Consider the following 25,272-nt stretch of genomic DNA (forward strand, 5'->3'; position numbering starts at 1 on the left):
CCTGCGGCATGGATGAACTCGACTAAGACCTCAACAACAAGCACCCACATCGTTAGAGATGCCATAATGACCTAGCCAACTGCCAAGAACACACGTGCCACCATGCACACTGGTCACTCACGCACCAACCCACACGAAGAATATATTCAGTGCTATGACGTAGGTGACGGATACACCCACTGACGCGCATCTTTATTATTTTTCACATAGGTTTTTCCGTAATGCAGAAACGCAAGACGCATAAAGCACTCACGTATACACTTGCTGACGCTTCTCCCACCCCTCGCATCGTGATGAGAATATAACGAAGACGTAATACTGCCTATGAAGCCCTGTCAAACCGCAACACAGGTGCAGTGCATTACACATCCCCACTCATGAACCAGGCCCAAGTAGGCCGCAAGCAAGAACCGCCATGAACACTGAATGAGCGAGAGTACAAGTGCTGATCACGCAAAACGAGCCCAGGGGGAGCTCGCAGCCAAGGGGGCGATGTTGCAACTCGTATGCTACCAGCCGGCGCCAAGGTCACACTTGTAAGCGAAGCCAAGCACACAGAAGCAAAATACAACTTTAAATGTGCAGAATTCCGCCCCAGCCACGGTCTCTCCACACGTGACCAAGCCAACCTGATAAGGTGCCAGACCCACGAGGGAGAAGTCACCTGGGTCCCACGTCTGGGACACAGGTTGCAACAATGAAATGATCCGATGGACACCTACAGCGATGGGAATGGTCTGCTCTCAAGCCTATGAGCAAATCCGCACATTGTCTGCACGAACACATAGTTACACATTGTTGCTAGTGACAGGTACACCGCAAGCTGGGAACAACGATGGCCCCAGACTGGAGGGCTCGCGGGGGGACCAATCAGAACATGGGGGCACTCATCACTGACGCCACTAACATTAGCCAATCATCAGGGGTCTTTGTGTAACAATTTTCAACTATCTAATAGAAGGGACAACCCAATTATACCACCTGACTCATCCTCAACCACTAATATTGCTCTCTATATGTATGCTATACTAACCCTACCACTCGAGGAACCAATCCGGAGTGGCAGTAGGTTTTTCGCTAACTTTCCCAGGTGACGCAAGTAGCGCGTCATACTGTGGCAAAAAGGGCCTGCAAGCCCCACGAATTTTGAGAGTCTGGACGGACGCGTACGATCCTAGACCCATCCCTGCCGTTGTTTTAATAAACAGCAGAACCGCCTTGCTTCTTGTGTGTGTCTCATACTCATTTTTGGGGAACACGGGAGGAGTTGGGGCCTCCCAGCCCGGAGGTCCGCGGACGGCTCAGCCGACCCCGGGATAATCACTCCGACACTCCCTTGACCCTGGTTCCAACCCTGCCTGGAATACATTGCATATACTCACCGCAGGTCCGTCTGCTCCTGGCATACCTGGGAGACCCGGCTTACCCAAAGGACCCTGGGGAAAAACAGAAGACATGAGACACTGGAAAAACAGACAAGTTGCCTCCCTTAAAAAACGTCATCGCACCTGTCTCCAGTAGCATTATTCTGTGTCATGGTGTCAAAGTAAATGTCTAACGCCTGATCTAAACCATAAAGGGACTTGGAAAGTACATGTCAGTTGCTAGCAAGCATGGAGGTACATCTGTACACTATTTAACAGTGGACCATAGATTTCCTCTATTGTAATAAAGAAGAAGGAATTAGCAGAGTGTTAGTGAAGCACACTGTCTACAGATGTTCCATTCGCCATCTTTCATAATGTCCCGTGAACTCTGGCCTAAGCAGGCGTTCAATGATGTTAAGTAAAATGTTAGTTTACTCTTTGTTTTATAGGGTTGGCTATACTTTGGACATGTCTGGTGCTGGTGCAACATGTTATCAAGGTAACAGGGTGGGATTCCAACTACCCTTTCCACTCTGGACAAAACCTCACTTGGTATGGGCTTCCCATCTGAGAAAATGTTGGAAAATCTACCAGCTCTTTTTGAACCTACTGAAAAAGTGGAAAGGCCCTGAATTCAAGTTTGCACATTGTTCCCGGTGGGCTTCCAGCTCGGGATTTGCTAGATGTTATCTATAGACTGGCCTTGACACTTAGCATATCCTTATTCAGAACGAAGGACCTGTGCCCCTGCGGGTACTGCACAATAAGCTAGATGAGAAGGTGAATCCAGTTTCTAACTTTTCATATTCATGAACGATTATTTGCCCTAGTACAGTTTTGTCCATGCCTTTGCCATGATTTTCACTGGCTTCCTTACACTAAGAGGTCCTATCCCGGAAGAAGCACTTCTGAGCATCCAATCTATTGTTCTTCTGGCTACTACTGTTCCCACACATTCCATTCAAATGTTCCCAGCACATCTACACCCAACGTTCACTACCCACACCATAACAAACCATCCTCTTCCACCCACCTGACCAATTTTAGCCCACAACCAGCTTCTGAATTTCCTGCAACACTCAACCTTAACTGTCCACCTAGTATTTTCCTCCGGGGCAGCACACAAACATCCCCTCCCAATCCACACAAAACATCCAATCTCAATGTACACTACCCATCCACAACCTGACATTCTCTGCTAGCCACTCCTCTACCACTTAACCTCTATCTACTGCTCTCACCCATTTCCCAACCGTCTCCCACCAGATTCCAAAGCATACTCACTCGTCCATGCAACTCCAATGCTTCCACCACTAAAGATTCTCTCTCAACCGACCCCAAATAGCACCATGCCCTCACACACCACATCCGATGTTTCTCTACCATCTCAAACTGACATTCCATCCACCAAAACGCCCTCTCCAATCCACGCCCAAACCAGTCCGTGTGATCCCTCACCACACCATTAATCCCACTGCCCCCAACCCACAACACACACTGCTGTAGCAATGCATCTGCATTCAGGTAACTTACTTTTTCTCCTGGTGGACCGATAGCACCCTGAGGCCCTGGGAGACCCTGCAGAAGATAGAAAATCACAAATGTTTAGAACAAAAAGGTTGCCTGCAAAGAGGAAGTTTGTTGATTAATTCCAAAATGTGGGACCACTGCAGAGAGAATTCAGAGGAAATGTTCTGGGCATGCTGAGAACATATGCAAGGCAAATGTATTATATGGCATGTGAAGTTCGTAATATGCATGTTCCCATGAAAACCTGGGCAAAGCAAGACAACTATGTGGGATGATTTCACTAACTACTTTATTGCTAGTTGTATTTGCCTGGTTTAGAGCAGACTCCTGATATTTCACCCACTGTGAAAGTGGAAGCAGTGAAACTGTGCATCACGGGCTCTGCATTGGACTACGGAACTGCATGAGAGTAGTTAAAGCAGGACCAGGGGCATTCTCGGCTCAGTGATTGAATGTAGCTGACCACAAATACAATCAAAGTGCTGCATGTACAGCTTGGCCTTAGATAATAACCCTGGCATCTCATGACTACTGCGAATAGTTTACCTGGCATCCTGGACACAGGGATTGAGCCTGGTATCTCATGGGTACTGTGGATGATGTACATGGCATTCCGGACTCTCTAGGTTGGCACTGCAACCTCTTGAATACAGTCAATGCTACACAAGGTATCTTGCGCCCAGCGGTGGGATCGGGCATCTCATAAGTACTTTGAATGCTGTACATGGCATCCTGGCTCAGGGATTGACTCTAGCTCATTTTGGGTAAACTCGAAGATGTGACAATTGGCCTCTGGGCGCAGTGGGCAAGTACAGTGAAAGTAGCACATGGACATCCAAGAGCCAAAGATTTAATCTACTCCTCAAGAAGACAGTGATTACATTGTACACGTACACTTTGACCCAACATTCAGATGTACAGTAAATGCTGCACATTCCCATACTGGTGTAGCTCCTTGTGCATGCATTGAAAATTATAGGTTGGTATCTTCCATTCTTGGTTGGGCTCTAGCTCCTCCTAACTACAGGGACATCTATATATGGATATGTTGACCAGAGCGATTGAGTGTAGCATCTTGTGAGTACAGTGGGAGCTGTAAATAGGTGTCCTGGTCTCAGGGATTTATTTTAACTCCTTGTTGGTGCAGTGAAAGCTGGCTATGGGTATTCTGAAATTGCTGATTCGGTGTAGCAACGTGTGAGTACAGCAAAAGTGTGCTTGGGCGACTTAGATCAGAGATTTATTGAAGCTCCTTTTAAGTGCAAAGAAAGCTCAATATCAGTGTACTGGGTTTAGTGCCTGGTTATAGAAACGTGTGAGCACAGTGAAAGTTGTCAATGAGCGTCTTAAACTCAGGGGTTGACTTTAACTTCTCATGAATAAAGAACATGCTATACCTGTGCATTCTTTATAGGGTAGCTGCTTACGAATACAGTGAAAGCTTTCCATGGGCGCCCTTGGCTCAGAGGTTGCTTGTAACACTTTGTGAATACAGTGAAAGCTCTAGGTGGATGCGATGAGCTCAGAGTGTGACTTTAGCTCCTCGTGTGCACAGAGGGGTTTTCATGATATCCCTCATTAATATTCATGTGGGAAAATGTGCATATATTTAGAATCATTGCATGCAAATTTATCTCATGAATATTAATGAGGGGTCTCATGAAAATCCAACATGGATCCGGCGACAACCCTGGGCTAGGAATTGTTGAACTCAATCAAGTAAAATTTGAAATGCATATATAATGTGTGCTGAATTGCTGTGTTCAGTTCATACAAAAACAGTGGTTCTTTAATGGCTTTGTTCAAGATTTTATTGGATGAGAAAAAAACATTTAACAGACAACCAACACATGTTTCGAACATGCAAGCTCTACTTCAGGGCTGCTCAAATCATGCCTTACAAAACATATCACAAACAGCAAAGTCAATAGAACCAAGTTGTTCAAAAAGTCATAAAATAAATGCACATATGCCAATGGTCCAATCACAAAAAATAAATCATTAAGACAGAAAAAATATGAACAGAAAAAATAAAGAAAAAGCATCGTAGTTAGAAGGCTAAAAACTAAAAGATCTTCGTAGTGCATCAAAAGGTCAATAAAGTTATGAAACCCTCATAGCCTATTTGCCCACCATCAAATGAGTGTGTTGCCACCAGGTTGGTAGTACCTAATCAATAAGGCAGCCTTACATAATCAACTTATTCTTAACATTGCCTGCGTGTCACACAGCGACATTGTTTGGACATTGTTTGGACAAAATGGCGTTGTGTGGCACGCGGAACGTCGCTCTCGAATTCAACAGGGGGTCTAAACCACCCAGCGCATTATGTAAATACGTGTACAGCCAGGTCGCCCTTAACATTTTGGTTACTTATTTGAGATGTAGGCACGTTTTTAAACTTGCTAGTTGACCTCTGGATCTATCTGGATCCCCTTCCCTTTTTTCCCAAGGATCACTAGAAGCAATATGTGAGCATTTCTTAGGAGCTACATCAGGTACGACTGTTCATATCGCTCTCATGGCTTATTGCTCATTTTAGAATTGGCTCAATATACTTGTACAATTGATATTTATTTGCTTCTATTCTTAGTGAATTCGTGTCCATAAAGAGTATTGAATCAAGGAATGTATGGCATTTTCAGTTGGTAAGGCTTTGTATAATTTAATAGGTAACTTCATCTCGTTTGAGCGGGTCTATTAGAGCACAAGGGTGTATTTGGATAGATTTGACTTGCATTGTCTATCTTTGAGTGCTCGTACTGTGTGTTTTTTCACTATTGCATCTTGTGTCAATTGGCATTTTTGCATAGTAACTTGGAATGTAACCGTTACGCACAAACAGTGATGGTGCACTTATTGATTAGGTACCACCAACTTGGTGGTGACACACACATTTGATGGTGGGCCATTAGGCTATAAAGGTTTGATAACTTTATTGACTTTTTGATGCACTACGAAGAGCCTTTAGTTTTCAGCCTTCTAACTTAGATTTATTTTCTTTCTTATTTCTAGTCATATTTTTTCTTTGTCTTTATGTTTTATGTTTTGTGTTTGGACCATTGGCATATCTGTATTTACTCTATGACTTTTTGAACAATGTGGTTCTATTTACTGTGATGTTTATGATGCGGTTTATATTGCATGATTTGAGAAGTCCTGAAGAAGACCGTGCATGGTCAAAACACGTGTTGGCTGTATGTTAAATGTTTTTTTCTCATCCAATTAAATCCTGAACAAAGTAATTGAATGAGACACTGGGCCTCATTATATGTTTGCGTGTCCGGTAACAACGGTACCGGTAAGCTTTCCGGTACTGTTGTTACCGGACCGGCAAACTACAAGTTCTGCTCGCGGGTGCCTTTCCGCCTGCCAGGTCTGACCTGGCAGGCATACCGGCACCTGCGAGCAGAGCATGTCGCATGCACCAGCAGCATTCACGAATGGTGCCGGTGCATCCGACCTCCCCATTCCCCTTGAGCCCTATGAGGCTCAAATGGGAATGGGGAGCATTTTATTCCGGTGCCCGCAAATGGGCAATTCGGGTCCGGCGGGGCTGTAATGACCCAGTAATTGCCCATTTGCAGGTGCAGAAAAAATTCCCAAGTTCGGCGGCTGCCTGCCGGTTTTACCGGCAAAGCTAACGCCGAACTTGGAATTAGGCCCACTGTTTTTGAATGACCTGAACACAGCAATTAGGCACATATAATATATGCCTTTAAGATTGTACTGGCTAGAGCACAAGGTCTAGCCAATCTTTTTGAGGACTTTGCTTTTTTGTGACTCAATAGCTAGTGCCACACAATGTCTAGATCAGTGCCGCTCAGCCCCAAAAGTGATCATTTGGCAGATTAGCTCGAAACTTGAAATAGCCCCTCCCTTTTTGCTTTGGTATAATGAAAGCTCCCCATGGGCACACTGGGCTCCTGGGTTGATCGTAAGACTTTGTGAGTACAGTGAAAGTGCTACGTGGGTGTCGTGGTCTTAGGTGTTGACTTTAGCTTCTCATGAATACAGAAAATGCCAGATCAGGCCATATTGGATGTAGGGTTAGTGTAGCTGCTTGTGAATACAGTGAAAGTTGTCCGTGGGCGCCTTGGGCTCATGGGTTGATTGTAAGACTTTGTGAGTACAGTGAAAGCTATACCTCGGTGTCTTGGACTCAAGGGTTGACTTTAGCTCCTCATGTGCACTGAGAATGCTACAGATTAGCAACATTATTTCTGAATACAGTGAAAGCTGTTCATGGGCGCCCTGGCTAAGGGGTTGATTGTAATACTTAGTGAGTACAGTAAAAGTTATATGTGGGTATCCTGGGCTCAAGGGTCGACCTTAGCCCCTCATAAGTACAGGGAATGTTACAGATAGTCATTTACAACTCAGGGTATGAGTGTATCTCTAGTGAGTACTGTGAAAGCTGTGTGTATTGCCATTCTAGACTCAACATTTAGTTCTTCCCTTTATTGGTACAATGAAAGCAGTGTAAACATGTAAATTAAGCTCAGGTCCTGAGTGCATAGAGAAGAAGACCACATGGCCATCTTATGCCAAGGAAGTCACTATTTCCCCTGGATAAGGAATACGTTACTTACCTGTAACACCGGTTCTCCAGTATTGGTATCTTTCATAGATTCACATGCTGTGAATATTCCCTGTCATCAGGCTGGGAATCCTCGGTAACATAGAGCAGTTTAAACTTAAACTGAAAACTTTCAGTCACTTTTGTGCACTATCACAGTCATTTTGAATCATACTGCCCATGGCCAATAGGAACACCTCCCATAAGCTCCACCCCTGTCGCCCATCTTCAGATTTGGCAAGCGCACGTGAGTGGCAGAAAGAGCCAAAAGAGGAGCCATGCGCGGTAGGTGGGAGAGTCACATGTGAATCTATGAAAGATAGCAATGCTGGAGAACCAAGTTACAAGTAAGTAACTTATTCCTTCTCCAGCATTGGATCTTTCATAGATTCACATGTTGTGAATAGATTACAAAGCAGTATTACAAGAAAATACATGGGCAGAGGCAAGCTCCCAGCATCACTTACCACTGGAGACTTACCAACCTCACGCACACATGTTCCACAAAACCGATTGGCTGACTCCAGATTCTCTGTCGACACAGTAGAATCTGGTGAATGTATGCACCAATCTCCAGGTAGAGTGCGCCCGGGGCCTGCCAGGTAGTGGCCTGCCAGCCTGTTGACAGCAGAATGACATGCAGGCTGCAATCCATCTTGAAATGGAGGACTTTGAGAGAGCCTTACCAGGCCGAGAAGGTCCAATTGAAACAAACAGCGGATTTGTTGTACGGTATGACTTAGTATGTGCCACATAGTACTTGAGGGCGAGCACAAAATCAAGTGTATGCAGGGCTCGTTCCGCTGGAGATGTTGGTGTGCCAAAGAATACAGGCAAAACCACCTGCTGATTAAGATGGAAAGAGGATGGAACCTTTTGCATAAAGGTGCAGTTAGTACATAGAATAGCCTTGTCCTTGAGAAATGTCAAGTAGGGCAGCTTGGATGAAAATGCCTGGATCTCACACACTCGCCTGGCCGATGTAATGAATACTAAGAATACCGTTTGCCAGGAAAGGTGTTTAATGGACACTTGGTGCATAGGCTAGAAGGGTGGCTTCATGAGCCTTGCAAGTAGCACATTCAGCTCCCATGCCGGAGCAGGGCGACGGACAGGTGGAAAAAACCGGAACAGCCCACGCAAAAACTCCTTCACCAGCCGATGGGACCACAGAGATGGCACCCTTGCAGAGAGGTTGTACCTGGAGATGGCCGCCAGGTGCACCTTTATTGGAAGAATATATCAAGTCAGACTGGGCTAGCGACAACAGATACCCACTTGTGACAAGAGCGTAACTCCCTGCTGAGGGAGTCCGCCAGAGTGTTCTACATACCCGGTAGTTAAAGGGGAATGAGAAAAATGCTGTGCTGTAGAGCCCAGTGCCACAGAGCTTGGGCTTCCTTGGAAAGCTGTGAGGACCTCGTCCATCCCTGCTTACGAACATAAAACATCAATGTTGTGTTGTCAGTGTAAATCTGAACTACCTTCGCTGTCAGGAGGGGGAGGAAGGACTGCAGGGCCCAAAAGATCACCCGTGGCTCAAACAGGTTGATGTGCTGGCTCTTTTCTGTCTCCGACCAAAGGCCACTGGTGTGTTGGTCCTGACAGTGGTTGCCCCCGCCCTCCAGTGAAGCATCCGTCGTGACCGTGGCCTGATGGTCTGGCTACCTGAAGGTTGCACTCTGCACTAGATGTTCTCTCACTGACAACCAGCAAAGAATCTGCCTGAAAGATGATGTTAGTACAACTGGGTCGTCCCAGGACCCTGAGGCTTGGATCCAACGAGCATCCAGGAATTCCTGCACCGGCATCATGTGTAGACGGCTGTTGGTGATCAATGGGATACATGATGACAGCATCCCTAGCAGGAATTTGTGGTTGCAGACTAGTGTCACGTGGGCGCTGCTGAGATAGCGCACTTTTTCCAGAAGTGCTGTCACCCTTTCGTCCGAGGGCCTGGCGATGCAAGTGCGGATGTCGAGTCTTGATCTGAGATAAGAGCGGAGGCCCTCACCAACCAGTCATCTAGATACGGGTAGACGTGATGCCCCACCGCCGCAGATGCGCCACCACTGGTGCAGGCATTTGGTAAACCCTGCAGAGCAGACCACAGGCTGTATGGAAGGGCCATGAATTGATAGTGCACTCCTGCCACCATGAAACGTAGGTAGCGCTGGTGTGAGCGGAGAATAGGGATGTGAAAATAGGCGTCCTTGAGGTCGAGAGATGCCAAGAAATCTCTGTGTTGCAGTTGGGACAATACCTGCTGCAGTGTAACCATGCGCAACGGCTGTGCCTTGAGGAACTTGTTGAGCACCCTTAGATATAGTATGGGCCTCCACCCCCTGACTTTGCTGTGCAGTGATTTTTTCCTTACCAGGAAGTAGGAAGGATAAGACGCCTGTGCCCACTTCGTCCTTTGGAACCTACTCCACTGCACCCTTTAGTTGTAGAGCTTGCACTTCCTGCAACAAGAAGTGTCACAACTTGTCTGGTTTGTGTGGGGGAGGAATGTCCGGTGGATAGTCTACAAACTCCAGCGAGTGGCCCTGCTGGAGGAGGGCTAGCACCCATTTGTCGGTTGTGATGTTTGCCCATTCTCTGACAAACCTTAACAGTCTTCCTTCCACAGGGGTGCTGAAGCAGTATGGCCTGGGCCTGGGCTGGTCATGTCTGTTTGCCGGATTGGCCCCTAGATTGGGAGGAGCCACGGTGCCGTTGCGAACCCCTGTAGGACTGGAACTTCTTTCTGTATTGGTCCCCTGATGAGTATGGGTTATTGTAAGAGGAGGACTGGTATGTTGAGCCAGTATCCCGCAAAGTTCTGCCATAGCACCCTTTTCCGGAACTTAAGGACTGGCGCTTTTGCTCTAGGGTGCCCAAGGAGCTAGCGGCTTCAGAGTCCATTTTGATGGACTGCATGGCCTCATTCACTTTTTTTCCAAAAAGGGCAGATTCGTCAAAGGGCATATCAATGACTCTGTACTGGACATTGGGTCTAAAGTCTGTGGCCCTTAGACAATCCTGTCTGCGTAGAACCGCTCCATTCCCTAGATGGCGAAACCCGGTATCTGCGATTTCCACTGAGGCTGTGATGGCATCGTCTGATGCCAATTAACCCTCATGGAAGATATCCATGGCCTCCTGTTTCTTGTCTTCAGGAAGAAACTCTAGCAGCTTACCAATTTTGTACCATAGTTCATGGTCGTAGCATGCTAGTATGATTTGCTGCCTTGATAGTTGTGGCTGCGGTGGTAATAACCTTCTTTCCGAAGGCATCAAGGCGTTTGCCTTCCTTGTCTGGAGGGACAGAGCAGGAGGACGATAGCTTAGCCAATCTTTTCCTGGCAGCAGCAGAGACAACAGAGTCTGGCGTGGGTTGGGTGCGGAGGCAGGCAACAGCGCTATCTGGGTCTCTGTTCCTTTTGTCGAACCAGTACTTCTTAGACGGGGCAGTAGCAGGATGCGCCAAGGTGGCCAGGCCATCCTCCCAGACGTCTTCTAACAGCGGGATGAACATCACAGTTTTCCTGTGCTGCTCTGTGCGCTGGTACAGCACACTTTCCTTTCGCTGCTCCTCTGGTGCCAGGGCCAACATTTTGGCCACTCTGTACATGAGCATGTGGAAGGCCCCCACCTTGTTAGGGGGTGAGTTTCTGAGTGGAATCTCATCTGGTTCCCCATCACCTGTGACAAAATCATCAAATTCATCCGTGTGGGATGAATGCGTGGAAACCATCTCCTCCAACTGGACGGGATCAGTGTCAGTCCCAGTGTGCAACAGCCTCTGCGGTACTGAGAGGTGTTCACCCCTCCTGCGGGGCGATGGATGTCATCTACCTCCCTGGAGGGGCCAGTGACATCTGCATGAGGACACCTTTGAGGCATCGGAACCGGGGATGGTGCAGGCAGCCATTTTGGTAAGTGTGCCACCAGCATGGTTATGTCAGGCTGAGAGTTATCCTGTGTCCGCGGAAGCTGCTGAACCCCCGACAATCCCCCTGAAGTGTAATCCTCAGAACCCGATAATTCTCGGCTCTGTTAACTACACCCCAAAGGGAAAGGGGGAAGTGGATAACATAAGAAACACCAGGCTGGCAATGTTCTGACTAGCTGATGCAGAACCTGCAGTGAATACATAAGAACATACAGAATCCTCAAATTACTTTACTACCTTTAAATTATGAAAACTTTATATCCTTAACTAAAATGTAAAGAATCATACCGGGTTCTTCTCTTTTAAGATCTTAGAGAAGATTGGAGTAATAGCTGATAAAATCTTTCTACCTTTCTTGTTGCTTTGAAAGTCTTGAAAATAACAGCAACTCCTTTGATTATTGAACTCTTAAGAACCTTGATTCTTGCCTTATAAACTGTTAAATGTTCCAGTTAAGAAGAGTTAGATAAATCCTGTTCTTTCTTCTTAATAGATAAAGTTCATAGTCTCTTGAAGAACTTGCAAACTTTTCCAAAGTCCGTTGAAACCTTTTCACGCACACGCGCAAACATGTCCCCGCGCAAAACACGTGTTGAGGATAACACGCGCCGGAGAAAAAAAACACGCGCTGAGGAACACACGCGCTAAGAAAACGCGCTGAAAACGTCATGTAGCAGTCTTTTCTTACCCTCGCGTACATGCGCTTTAAACACACGTGCTTTGAACACTCGCGCTGGAACACACGCGCTATAGTAATCACGTAGCAGTCTTTTCTCACGCACGCGTACTCGCGCTATGACTACACGCGCAATGAACACACACGCTTTGAACACTCGCGCTGGAACACACGTGCTATAGAAATCACGTAGCAGTCTTTTCTCGCACACGCGTACTCGCGCTATGACTACACGCGCAATGAACACACGCGCTATGAACACTCGCGCTGGAACACCCGCGCTATAGAAATCATGTAGCAGTCTTTTCTCGCACACGCGTACACGCGCAATGTATTCACGCACTGTAGTTTTCACGTACCAGTCTTTTCTCACGCTCGCGCACTCGCGCTACGATCACACGTAACAGTCTAACATTGCTCGCGCGCATTTAAAAATTAAACGTTGAACTATAAACAGAGTAACATCAGTTCTTCTTCTGAATTTTCATTTACAATCTCCTAAAGTTTCTAATGAATCTGAGCAAAGATTTACATATCCAGATAAAGTCACCTAGTTTAAGAATGTTTTCTTCTCCAAAAGAACTTCCAGAAACTCTCCTGCGAACCTGGATTCTTTTCCAGAAACTCTCCTGCAAACCTGGATTCTTCAACTGAACAACCCCACATAAGTAGCCGCTCGACTGCCAGGATTTGAAAGTTCAAATCCACTAGGCCCAAGACTTCAGCAGGAGCAGCTACAGACACGTCCTCTCAGCTGGGGTTACGACGATGAAAGGCAGAGAGTGACAGTTTAGAACGTTCATTGTTGTCCTGCAGTTCTCTCTAGCCAATCAAGGCTTCTATTGTAAAACTCCATCTTGCCTTGGGCCAGAGCCAGGAATCTGTATAGAAAGGTCAAGGTCAAACCCACACAGAAATAAAGGGAAATAATTAAAGGGAACCTAACAGTAATTAAAGGAAACCTGATGACAGTAATTAAGGAAACCTGACAGTTTACGGTAGATAAAAAGTCCAGTGACATGTTTCTTTGGGGATGCAGTGCCGGCTGCATTACAGGCAAACTGCCTTGTGCCTGAGATGACTGCAGAGTAGGTAAAGGCGGTAATTGGATCAGGCTTGATTCAGCCCGTGGGGAACTTGGGAGGCGATGTTGTGTGTGATGGCGACGAAGGTGTTGACATGATGGCCTCCTCCTCTGGCTCCTCTACAACTTCCGTTAGGGAAGGACTCGGATCCAATACAATATCATGTCCTGGTAACAAAGCCACCCCAAGGATAGGGTATGAGGCCCATGGACGAGCTGTTAAAGTGGACACAGTGCTGGTATGGGTGTCAGTGACATTAGTCACAATGGCAGTGGTAACCACCTGAAAAGGTGCACTTTTTTCCATCGAGTGGGCCGCCAACAAGGCCGCTGTCACCATGGACGTAGATGCTGTTGACAAATCCTTTGATGAAGTAGTAGTTGTGGTCGTCTATGGTTTCGGTAGTTGTAGTCATAGCCGATGGCAGTTTCATCGACAGGGTGCAGCAGTTAGACGGCATCGACGGACTTGGAGTAGACGACCTCGAGGAAGGTTTGGTCGTCGACGATGACGTACTTGCCTCCAATCTCAACAACTGGCCAGCTTTTGACACTGAAGGCGAAGAGTGGCCACCAGATTTCGATGTGGACTTAGATGATGTTGCTTCCTGGGGGCGATGGAAGAGGCCTTGGCCTTCCTCGTCGACAACCCCTGGGCACTGACCTTTGGTGAAAACAGTCTGTGCGAGGATCTGGGCTTGTCGCCAGAGGTTTCCTTGTGTCTTCTTTTGCTGGTGGCCTGGACCTCGAGTGACCTAGACCTCTTACCAGAGGTGGTTCGCTGTGCTGTCCTGCCCTGCCGTAATGAAGCATGAATCCGTACCGAAGCGGAATCAGAGGCCCTGCCGGCATCCTCGAGCCACACGACGAGACGACAATGATGATCCCTCAACGTATGGTTGGAAAACGACTGGCAGATTTCTCAGTACATGATTACATGATGAGGATGAAGGCAGTGGAGCAGTCGTCGTGATGATCCTCTACATAGACATTCTTCCGTGCACAAGGGCACAGGCCTTGAACAGGCTCTTCCTCATGGATTCAGCCGCCATGAGGTAGACCCAACAGCGGCAGACAAAGCCTCGTCGAAGATTACTAGTGGCAGGAACAGTCTACGGAGCTTGCACTGTTGCCATTATTCCCGGTCACTAAGTAGACGTTGGAAATGATTACTTTCTCGTAGAAAAGATGTCAAAATGTAAGTTTATTCAAAGAAATGTTAAAGAGATGATTTTTGAGGACTCCTCACACTAATGTGCAATAAAAAATCTGAAGATGGCCGACAGGGGAAGAGCTTATGGGAGGTGGTCCTATTGGCTATAAGCAGTATGACCCAAAATGACTGTGATAGAGCACATAAGTGACTGAAAGTTGTCAGTTTAAGTTTAAACTGCTCTATGTTACAGATGATTCCCTGCTAGACGACGGGGAATATTCACAGCATGAAAGATCCAATGCTGGAGAAAGTTGAAAAGATACAGCTCATGGCTAACAATGTAGCCTGTACTCAAAGCACATGAACAGTGAAGGTAGCACAGACCCTTAGTTCATGGTTAGGCTTCTTTTCTAAGGAAGCCAGTAGTAGTGGAGTAGCGAATCCTGTGGCTGTGAAATAATCTCCCCACATTCAGGTGGCAAATTGCAGGCAGTGGATTCTGCTCCTCTGGATAACAGACGAAGCAGGGTCTATTTGCATCCTTCTATTCATCAGGAGCACCATGCTGGGATGGGGCCATTCTCCATGAGAGCACACATGTGACAGTGCACATGAGAAACTTGGGTCAGGTAAGGGTCCTGTTCCTCTGAACATGGGAATGTATGAAAAAGCAGAGCCGTATCTAAGGTTCCGGATGCTGTCCTTCAAAAACGAATCAGTGTCAACACAGAGGTTCAATCTCCTCACGTTCCAACTATTTTATTCTGCACAATCAGCGCATAGTCAACACAGAGGTCTGTCTGCTAAGGGTGGAACAACTGTTCTTCAGAAACAACTCTGTGTCGGCACAGGGATGCAAATGTTGAGGGCTATGCTTCTGCCCCTCAGAAGCACAGCAGAGTTAAGGCAGATAACCGTCTCCTGAGGGTCCCCAGAACCACAGCAAAGACAAGGAAAGGGGCCCGTCTTTTGAGGTTCAGGCTCATGTACCTAAGAAATACATCAGCCAACACAGCAGTGGACCGTACACTCAGTGTCTAGTTAATTTTCCTCAGAACAACATCAGAGTCCCTTATCCTCAGGGTCAGCCCAAGGCAGAAGCCTGTCATCTGTGGGTCAGACTCTTGCTCATTAGACACATTGTAGAAATCACTCAGAAAATTAGCCCTTAATTTGTGTTAGCACATGGAAGTCATTGCTGACCTCCCCTAAGCTAATGAGCCTTTGCTTTGCGTGTCCTGCTACTTGTCTGCAAGTACCATTATTGCTTCTTCTCAGTTACATAGTCGCCATACCCTTCTAATGCTATCTCTTCCTTTCCCTTCTACTTCTCTCTTCACTCTCCTCCACTCAGAACCATCTCCATTCTCTTTCCATCCCTGTCATCTCTTCTCCTCTATGTCGCCTCGCTTCTCTCTCCAGTACTCTCTTTTCCTGAAACCAACTCCAATCCTAACTTCATTACACTTCCTCGTCTTGCATCTACCCCCAGCGCCACTCTATTTCTCATAATCAACATTGGTATGCTTCTCCATCTCACTCTCTTTCAATTGATCTTTGAAATTCAGGCAGTCTGCAATAAAACCTCATTTAATTCTGACTTCTCCCTTTCTCATTATCCTTTACTTGACCTCATTACTCTTACTGAAACCTGCATCATTCCCTCTCACTCTGCAACCCTTGCTGCCTTTCATGACCCTGCCAACACCTTCAGTCACACTCCCAGCCTCACTGGCAGGGGTGATGGTGTAGGACTGTTTTCATCCTCCAAACCTCCTATCTCTCCAACTCCCCTATCTCCCGCTAATTCCCCCTCCTTCAAATACATTATCACCACAATCACTGCCCCCTATGGCATATATATGATTTCTCTACCGACCACCTTGTTCGGTAGGCCGATTCTTCTACCAAATTCCTCAACTAAGTAACGCTCTCCATCCCGATCATCACCTCATTGTTATTAATTACCTCCCCTCTCTCTGCTAATCTATCCACTGACTTTAGCTCCCTTCTACTTAACCACTCACTCTCTTCTGTCCACTCTCTGCCACCTATTCAAACTGAAACTCCCATGACCTTATTCTCATCTCCTCTCAAATCTCTGCCTCTAATATCCCCACCGGTCCTTCTCCCTCTTATCACTCTATTGTCTTTGCCTCAATCTCCACTCCTGCTTCTTCCTCACTATCTCCATATAAGACAATGATTATTAAGCACAAGTTTCCCTCCTCAAAACTCCCTGACTGCCTCCATGAGTCACACCACTCTCTCTCCTTCTATGCTGAACTCACCTTTCCATCCACTGAAGAAGCCTTCACTAACTATAACATTGCTCTTTATGCTCCCTTCTCCTCTCACTATCCTCTTACTACACTCCCTCCTGAATCCTCCCCTGCAAGCCCCTGGATTACACCTCTCATCTGCACCATAAAAACAACAATGAAGAAAAGGCGCACTAGGGTGGGGAGGATAGCTCAGGGGCCATGTGTTTGTCTTGGATGTAAGAGCACACATAGCAACACAGGTTTGAAAGCCAGTCTCACGCTTAGAAACTGGTCTTCAGTTTTAAGTGTGTTATGAAAGAACAATTACATTCTATCCCCTCCTCCTGCTCACTTTTCTTCACCACTCCTACACTTCTCTCTCACTACTATATCTTCCCCCACTAACCCTGATGTGATTCTTGCCCTAATCCACAAGCCTAACTATTCCTGTTCCCCCACTGACCCACTGTCCCTAAACATTCTGAAGCACATAGCTCCCAGTGTTGTTCCCCATCTTGCTTCCTTCTTCAACTCCTCTCTTGACAACACCACTTTCCCCTCATCCTATAAGACAGCCACTGCCATCATCTCTTTAAGAAACCTGGTCTAGATCCTAACTGTCCTGCCAACTTTTTCCCTGTCTCTCTTCAACCACACTATATCAAAATCCTAGAGCAAGAAGTAATGAATCGACTCACTGAGTTCCTTGATACTCAGAACCTCTGGGATTCTCTTCAGTTTAGCTTCCTCTGCATTCTACTGACACAGCTCTCCTCAATGTCAGCAACTTCATCTCTTCCGCTCGTCATGCAAACCTTTCCTCTATTCTTGTTCTTCTTGACCTCTCTGCTGCCTTTGACACCGTTCACCATTCTGACCTTTTTTCTACATTATCACTCTTTGGCATCAGGGATTAGGCCATCGTTTGGTTTGCTTCATACCTTTCCCCAGACAATGTCAGGTGTCCTGGAACAGCCATAACTCCTCACTCACCCCCTTACTGTTGGAGTTCCCCATGGGACTGTCCTTGTTCCACTTCTCTTCACTCTCTATACTAGCTCTTAGCAGCCTGATCTCTTCTAACGGCTTCTCCTATTAACTCTTCACTGATGACACTCAGATCTTCTTCTCCTTTTACTCTTTATCTGACAAGCTCTTGTCAAAAATGTCAAACCATCTCTCCCCCGTCAAATACTGGATAGCATCACGCCCACTCATGCTCACCTACACTAAGACTGAAGTTCACTACTTCCCAGCCAAACAGTCTATCTCTTTCTCTGCCCCTCTTCTTCTCTTGCTCCTGACTACCTTCCTTACAATGCTTCAGCTCGTAACCTTGATGTCACATCTTCAACCCATCACACAACCTTTCGCTCTTCATCTCCAAATCTGCCACAGCAACCAGACTCAACCTCCTCAATATCAGAAAAGCTGGTCATCTTCTTTCTTTCAATACAGCTAAACAGGTAATCTACTCCTTAGTCCTTTCTAGATCTGACTACTGAGCCAATCGCCACTATGGCATTCCCAACTATGATTGTTTACCTCTGACAAAGTCCTCAACTTTGTGGTCTGCACACTTTTCAACCTTTCTCGCTTTACCTAGCTTTACCTCTGTTGCTCTGCCCATCACCCGATTGGCTGGCTATCTATGAAACAAAAGGATAAGTATAACCCTTTGTATCTGCCCATCTCTCTCTCTCTCTCATCACTCCCCTGCTCTGGAATGCTATTCCGCTCCCTCTCCGCACTACTCCAACTCTACCACTATTTAAATCCAACCTCAAAGCTCTCCTTCTTTCTGAAGAACCTGTTTCCTAGCACTCTGGACTACTGCATCACCCTGTTTTCCTCTCTCCCTACCCTTCATGGACAACCCTGCAGCACTTTTCCGTCACACCTCCATCCTTAATTCAGCACTTCCTCCACCATCCTGTTCCTATCTCATTCTGTCCTGGTCTCGTCCCTGGATTATGTTTCCACCTACCCCTGCGACATCTGGTCTTCAAGTCACATTCTCTCACCCTATTGTAAAGGGCCCATGTCCTCCACTCTGTTATCAATGGTAGATTCTGTACACGTTTTTTGTGCCAAAATGTATTGCTTTCCCTGTGATTTTTATAAATAAATAAAAGAAATACATACAAAATTAGGAAGTTAAGAACACAGTATTGACTGTACTCCTTACATTCCAAAATCAGAAGGAGCCAGAGAGACATTTCTATGCAATTAAAAGACAGGATGCAATTTCCCATCAAGATTTCTATTGACAAGGATGGTCACAATGGGTAGTAACTAGGCAGCCGCACAGAGGCTGCAGCTCCTGTCTAAGCAGTAAATATCCTTTTATTTCAGCAGATATATAGTCCTTGCTTAGTGTTTTTTTTGAGGAACCTCTTGGAATACATTCCTGTGCAGACATTGGCGGGGCTCAAGGAAAATAGCATTTCAGCACAACTATAGAGGGAGGGACAAAAAATTAGTCTGAGATACTAAACCGCATGAAAATGGAGGATTGCGCAAGGAGTGCCCAGGCTCTGTTGTATGGATCAAGGGGATACAAGAGCTGCAGTTCAAGGACCTTCCTGGCAAACGCAGATGGTAAATGGCCGCAGAACGAGAGGGGGACTCCGACAGGAGCATTGGCAGTGAAGCCGCTGAAACAACCATCTGTGTGGGGCAGAGTGGAGGTGTAGAAGCTTCGGGATCAGAGCCGGCATTGCCATGCTCAGTGACAGAGGGGTGTGGATCGCTAGTGTGATGACGAGTGGCTCTGAGCGTGACATCACTGTGAAATTTCTCCCAGTGTTTCAGCAAGCTCACACTGAGATGCGCTCATTTGAAAGTGACCGGATGTGGAGATGCATCTATGTGGCGGGTGACTAGCAGTGCAGTAAACTCACAAAGTCCAGTACAAGCCGAAAGAGGAGGGGAGTCACAGAGTCACACAAAGTGTGTTGAAAAAGACATTAAGAGGAACCGGCACACTTGGTGAGATAAATAAAGCTTCAGAGACTGGATGATTATGTGTAAAGTGACACATTGATGACAAAGTTGAAATACTGCAGCACCAATAAAAAAGTGAATCTGCTCAAATTTGCATTTTGAACGAGACACAATACATCTAATATGGGGATCAGTGGAGGCTGGCAACAATACGGATTCTCAGGTCACCCTTCAAGAGATCCCCACTGAGTTCAAAAGCAGTAACAAAAAGCCGCCTGCGCTTAATTTAAGTAGTTCTGGATGAAATATAATCTAGATTATCTAAACTGACTGGGCAAATTTATGTTGCAGACAAATAGTTGAAGTATTGGATTCTGTAACCAAGAAGGATAAAGTGGGGCACATTATGAAGCAAGAAGTAACAACACGTGCAGATAAAGTTAAAGACTAGGAAGGAAGATCGTGCAGAAATAAAGTGCACATGATTGGCCCGAGGGAAGGAGCAGAGTCAGGGGAAGTGGAAGTATTTTTGGAGACCCTAATACCTCAGATCCAACTGAAAGCAGTGTTATCCAAGTGAGCGAGCACATAGGTTTTTGGGCCTGTGACCGCACCTCTGGGGCACCTCCTCATACAGTAATCCTGAGACTGCTCAAGTACCGAGATCGTGAAAATATACTGAAAGAAGGTGGATGAGCGATATGAAAATGTGGAACAGAGATTCTTCCCAGATTTTAGCCCTGGTGTGCAGAAAGCTACGAAGAAATTCAACGAGGTGAAGCGAGCCCTGCGAAGCATGAAGATCCCATACTCCATTATATACCCATCTAAGCTTCGGATAGCATATTATGGTAAAACATTGTTCTACACAGACCCCACGGAAGGCACGCAGTACGTACATTCTCTGGCCAAGACTGCATCACTGCAACAGAATAGGTAAACATATGAGATCTCCATTCTGATGTGGATCAGCGAACACTTTTAGTCGACAGAGCGTTGCTGTAGAAAAGAAAGAAGCGATTGTGCAAAACCAATTCTAATTTAGACTACTAACAACTACTACATGCAGGCGCATCAGTAAGATGACAATATTAGTAAGAGGTAAAAATTATTACATCTGATAACTTAGACAAATTGAGGATTTGCTCGAAGTGGGAGTCGGCATGAAACCTCCTATGAGTGACCAATGATGATTTCGGAGTGTTATACCTGTGGTTGGTTTAAATGGCTGAAATCACTGACAGGTTTGGGGGGTCTCTGTGGGTGGAAGGTGGGGATCACAATATAAGAGGCTAGAGTACTATGTTCAGCTTTCTGGTGAGTATTTGCAATATATGTTATGCAGTGGTGGAGATGGGACAAAGTGAAAATGGATACAAAAACATATAGACATGAGCTGATTGTTTCATGGGGTTATGGTTACGTATTGAAATGTGAAGTCAAAAAATAGTGGTGTTAACTTGTAACATGGGAGGGTTGAACAACCACAAGAAAATAAGGTGATACTATGCGCACGACTGCATAATGTAAATATATTATGCATGCAGGAAACACCTCAAACACAGCTGACACGAGCCTCAGATCCGAAACTGTGGGGCAGAGAAAGATTGTTTTCATCTGATTCTAGCTATGGCAGAGGCGTGTCTATACAAAGAAATGCATCCCTGCATTTCACATTAATTCAGAGGATCATAGACCCTAATGGGCGATCCCTGAGTGTGGTGAGGACAATAGCTGGATACACGATGGCGATTGTCAATATATGCGCGCCTTATGTAGACAGGCCATCGTCATTCTTTGAAGAAATTGGTAAAGTGTTAGCTACATTTTTGCTTATAACTAAGGTCTGCATATTTCTTCTCATCAAATTGCCCTTGATTATGCTCGATAAGCGAGCTTTTTCGAATTGGGATTGTGCCCAGTGCAAGCTTGGGAACAGAATTTTATTTTCCATAACTGACCCTTAAAATCTGTTGTCTTAAGTTTTTCTCATAATAAAAGCAGCATTGTAGGCTGCTTCTCATTAAATAACAGGCAGCAACAGTATCGCATTACTGTTGTTCCTGGGCCCCCAGCCAACTCTTTGCTAATGGATTTTCGAGTGTATACCTCGCCTCACCGTTGCATCGATCCCCGCAGAAGAAGACTATTGTCATATTCAGGGCCAGACCATTCGATGAACCTTGTTTAAAGTCAATCTATTGAGGATGTGGGGACCATCTTCCTTAAGCATGCATTCATATTGTTAAATGCTTTGGAAACGCAGAACACCTCCGTTTCATCAGTATTGTGCTAGCACAAACACACACTTGTACAGTACTTCCAGCCATCGCCTCTTTTGTTTTGCATAAGTCACCCCGAGTGGGAAGGGTATGCCCAGACGTGGGTCTCGTGCCTGCTGGGCCTAGAGACCCAAGCTACTCCGTCACTGATGAGGCCCAACAAGGCCGAAACATGTTTGGGGATGCTTGTGGTCTCGTGCAGAAGGGATGTGACCAAGCAGTTCGGACTGGACTGCCCCTTTTGGGGTGGGACCAAGCCTGATTTGCATATGGTCTTTCCCCTTTTGTAATGGCTTGGCAGGCGAAGAACAATGGTCTGGAGGTTTGCCCAGAGCAACGCCAGAGGTTAGGATTAATTTCAAACCTTCCAGCCATCACCTCTTTTGTTTTGCATAAGTCACCACAAGTGGGACGGGTATGCCCAGATGTGAGTCCCGTGCCTGCTGGGCCTAGAGACCCAAGCTACTCCTCATTGATGAGGCCCAACAAGGCCGAAACATGTTTGGGGATGCTTGGGGTCTCGTACAGAAGGGATGTGACCAAGCAGTTTGGGCTGGACTGCCCCTTTTGGGGTGGGACCAAGTCTGATTTGCATATGGTCTTTCCCCTTTTGTAATGGCTTGGCAGGTGAAGAACGATGGTCTGAAGGGGTGCCCAGAGCAATGCCAGAGGTTAAAATGAATTCCAAACCTTCCAGCCATCACTTCTTTTGTTTTGCATTAGTACTTTGTATGACGTGTCAAACAGTTGGTGAGATAGCTCAAAGATCTATGGGCATGCTGTTGGCCACAGGTTTGAATTCTAGCCGGGCGACTCCATCTTTTATCCTTCAAAGGAAAAATAAAAGGAGTGCCATTGAGCCTCATGACAAGTTTGCCAGTCGGGAAATAAGGATGCCGGTAAGCTCACTGGACCCCTTATTTCCAGACCGGCACACTACAGGTTTGCCTGCCGGAGCTGCTGTGCCTGACAGGTCTGACCATGCCGGGTGCAGCGGTCACGGTAAGCAAAGCCATCATAGAAGCACTGGCACCATTAACAACAGTGCCAGTGCTTCTGTGTCCCCACTCCCAGAGAGTCCTGTGGGTATCTATGGGAATGGGGATTAACAAAATTACTGGCGCCTGACTTCCCGGCCACCAGACTCGTAATGAGCCGGTGGCACCGGGAAGTGAGGTGCAGGTTAGTTTTTACGGGTCTGGTGGCAACATGCCGGTAGCACTGGCAGGGTTACCGCCGGACCCGTAATGAGGCCCATTGAGTTGGGTGAAGATGAAAGTTAGTTTTTAAGTGCCAGAACATATTTAAATCTGTGGTATGACATTAATGGCAAATCATAGATTTTTGTGGGGCAGGTTAATGTGGCCCTAGGACAGCGCTCACCATGCATTAATGGATACAGTGGTATTTAATTGTAGCAGTTTCTTTTAAAGACTACCATGAACAGGCCAAAGTCTGACATTTTTTAAGCTATCTTCATTGCACTGTATGTTTGTTTCTAGTGTTTGCCTGTGATAAATTGACTTCTGCCCTACAGGAATACAAGGATGAGTAGAGTCTAAAACGCCCACTCAGCCCTCAAACTTCGACAAACCAAGAGCCAACACAATCATGAAGGTAAAACAGATACAGTCAAGGGATATACCTCCTTTACCTTTTGCGGTAACATGTGCCGAGGGCAGGCTATACTCTCGAGAGGGGTGTGAATTGGGTTCAGTAACAACAGTAAAGTATAACAGTTCAAAATAAAGGTTTGATAAAAAATATAAACTTTAATCAAACCTGCGGAATGGCTATACCTGGGGAAATGGTGGTACCTGCCCTTATAAAGGATCAAAGAGAGGCAACCCCCCAAGGTTACAGTCCTGCCAGCGGGCAGGGGAGCCTGGTCTGAAATTAATACACATAACCTTTCCACAGCTAAACTGAGCCCACAGGACAGACATGTGTGATATCAAATTTAATGTGGCTGCAATGATTATAAGTAGTGCCATGCACCATGCCTTAACTTATGCATAGCTTTATTTTAAAGTTTAACCCGCCACCATCATGGGCTAGACATGATCATTGTAGTTTTGGGACAAGGAGCATATCTTAAATCCTGCCCCTGCACTGCAGAGACTTGGCTGTCACTGCAACTGCCAAATGGGAAACTGTGACGTTTCAACCTGCTGTACCACTGGTAGAGCAGGTGCTGCAGATCAGGATACGGATGCAGCAGGGCACAAGTACACACTATGCTTTTGACATTGAGTATATGAAAGAGGAATCTGATCAGCAGATTACCCTTTCAGAGATGGAATTACCTACGTCCTTATATCATTTAACAAAAATCAAAAAAGACAGGGCTTTCACTCTCTTGCCAAATGGAAATTCATCAAAACGCCATTTCTGTCCCACATGCACCAATAAATACAAAACAGAATACTGATGTGACCATTACCCAACTAAAATGTATTAATTTTACCGACTTTGTAAGGATGAAAGGTAAAGATCTATGGAGATTTACATGCATGTTAACCTAGACCAGTGGGATTAACACTCCCAATTGGCCTCCCCTCCCACACTTCATCCCTGTATTCTCGCTCTACATTGCCCCCGTTTTGTAAAATGCTCTGTTGCTTGGCAGCTACTTATGGGCTATTCATGTGTCCCACATATATGCAACCATAGCAACCAGCAATTAAACAATGCTGTATGGGTATGTATAGTATGGGAACCTGCAACCGTAGGTTATTGTTAGTGTGACACAAATGCCCCTTTCAACGCCTATGTTTACTTTTGAAGTAAAACACTTATGAAACACCAGGCCTACCACTAAATGGCAAAATATATATGCCTAGCATGTGACTCTAAACAAGTTCACAAGCCCCACAGGTATACAGGGGTAAATCTGTTCACTTCTGCTGTTTAACAGTAATCTGCATGCAACATATCTGCAGTGGATGCAGTGTAAATGTACTTAAGATAGTAATGTAGACAGACCAATCCCCACTTTTTTCCTGTTTCATTTATGTTCTTGTTTCACACAAATATACTGATTTAGGGCACTCAGATCATGTTCTACAAGTCCCAGCTTTGTTATCACATTTAATTTTGCATTCCTGCACAATTTATGAGTACAGGACTACAAGTACCACCATGCAATATGATGTGAGTCTAAAAGGTAAAATTGGTTGATTATTTCACACCTGGTATTGTACAAATTGAGATCCCACAACATGTTTTACTATATTCAAGATTTAGACATACCGCATTGAATGTGTTACACTGTCATGCTCTTGTAGTCATTGTTTACACATGCATGCAGCTTACTTGTATGCATAAAGTGCATGACATTTACAGTTCCACAAAGAAATATAAATGATGTCTTGCATAAACTGTTAAGAACTGCTCTGAATCCAGCCAAGCGGTGGCGAGAATGACAGGTTGTGCTTTGCAGTAACAAAGG

At 45.9% G+C, this 25,272-nt stretch overlaps 1 protein-coding gene across 2 annotated transcripts in view; it reads right to left on the bottom strand.

The window, feature by feature from the left end:
• Positions 1–25,272, bottom strand: part of COL5A1 (collagen type V alpha 1 chain) — a 635,679-nt gene that overhangs the window by 204,860 nt on the left and 405,547 nt on the right. For both annotated transcript variants that reach the window (XM_069609606.1, XM_069609605.1), the window contains exons 24-25: positions 2,901–2,945; positions 1,383–1,436 (exon numbers count right to left, since the gene is read on the bottom strand). In XM_069609606.1, coding sequence (XP_069465707.1) covers positions 1,383–1,436; positions 2,901–2,945 — 99 coding nt within the window. The remainder of the gene's footprint in view (positions 1–1,382; positions 1,437–2,900; positions 2,946–25,272) is intronic.

The sequence above is a fragment of the Ambystoma mexicanum genome, chromosome 8 (assembly GCF_040938575.1).
Source record: "Ambystoma mexicanum isolate Mex_15411 chromosome 8, UKY_AmexF1_1, whole genome shotgun sequence".
Lineage (NCBI taxonomy): Eukaryota > Metazoa > Chordata > Amphibia > Caudata > Ambystomatidae > Ambystoma > Ambystoma mexicanum.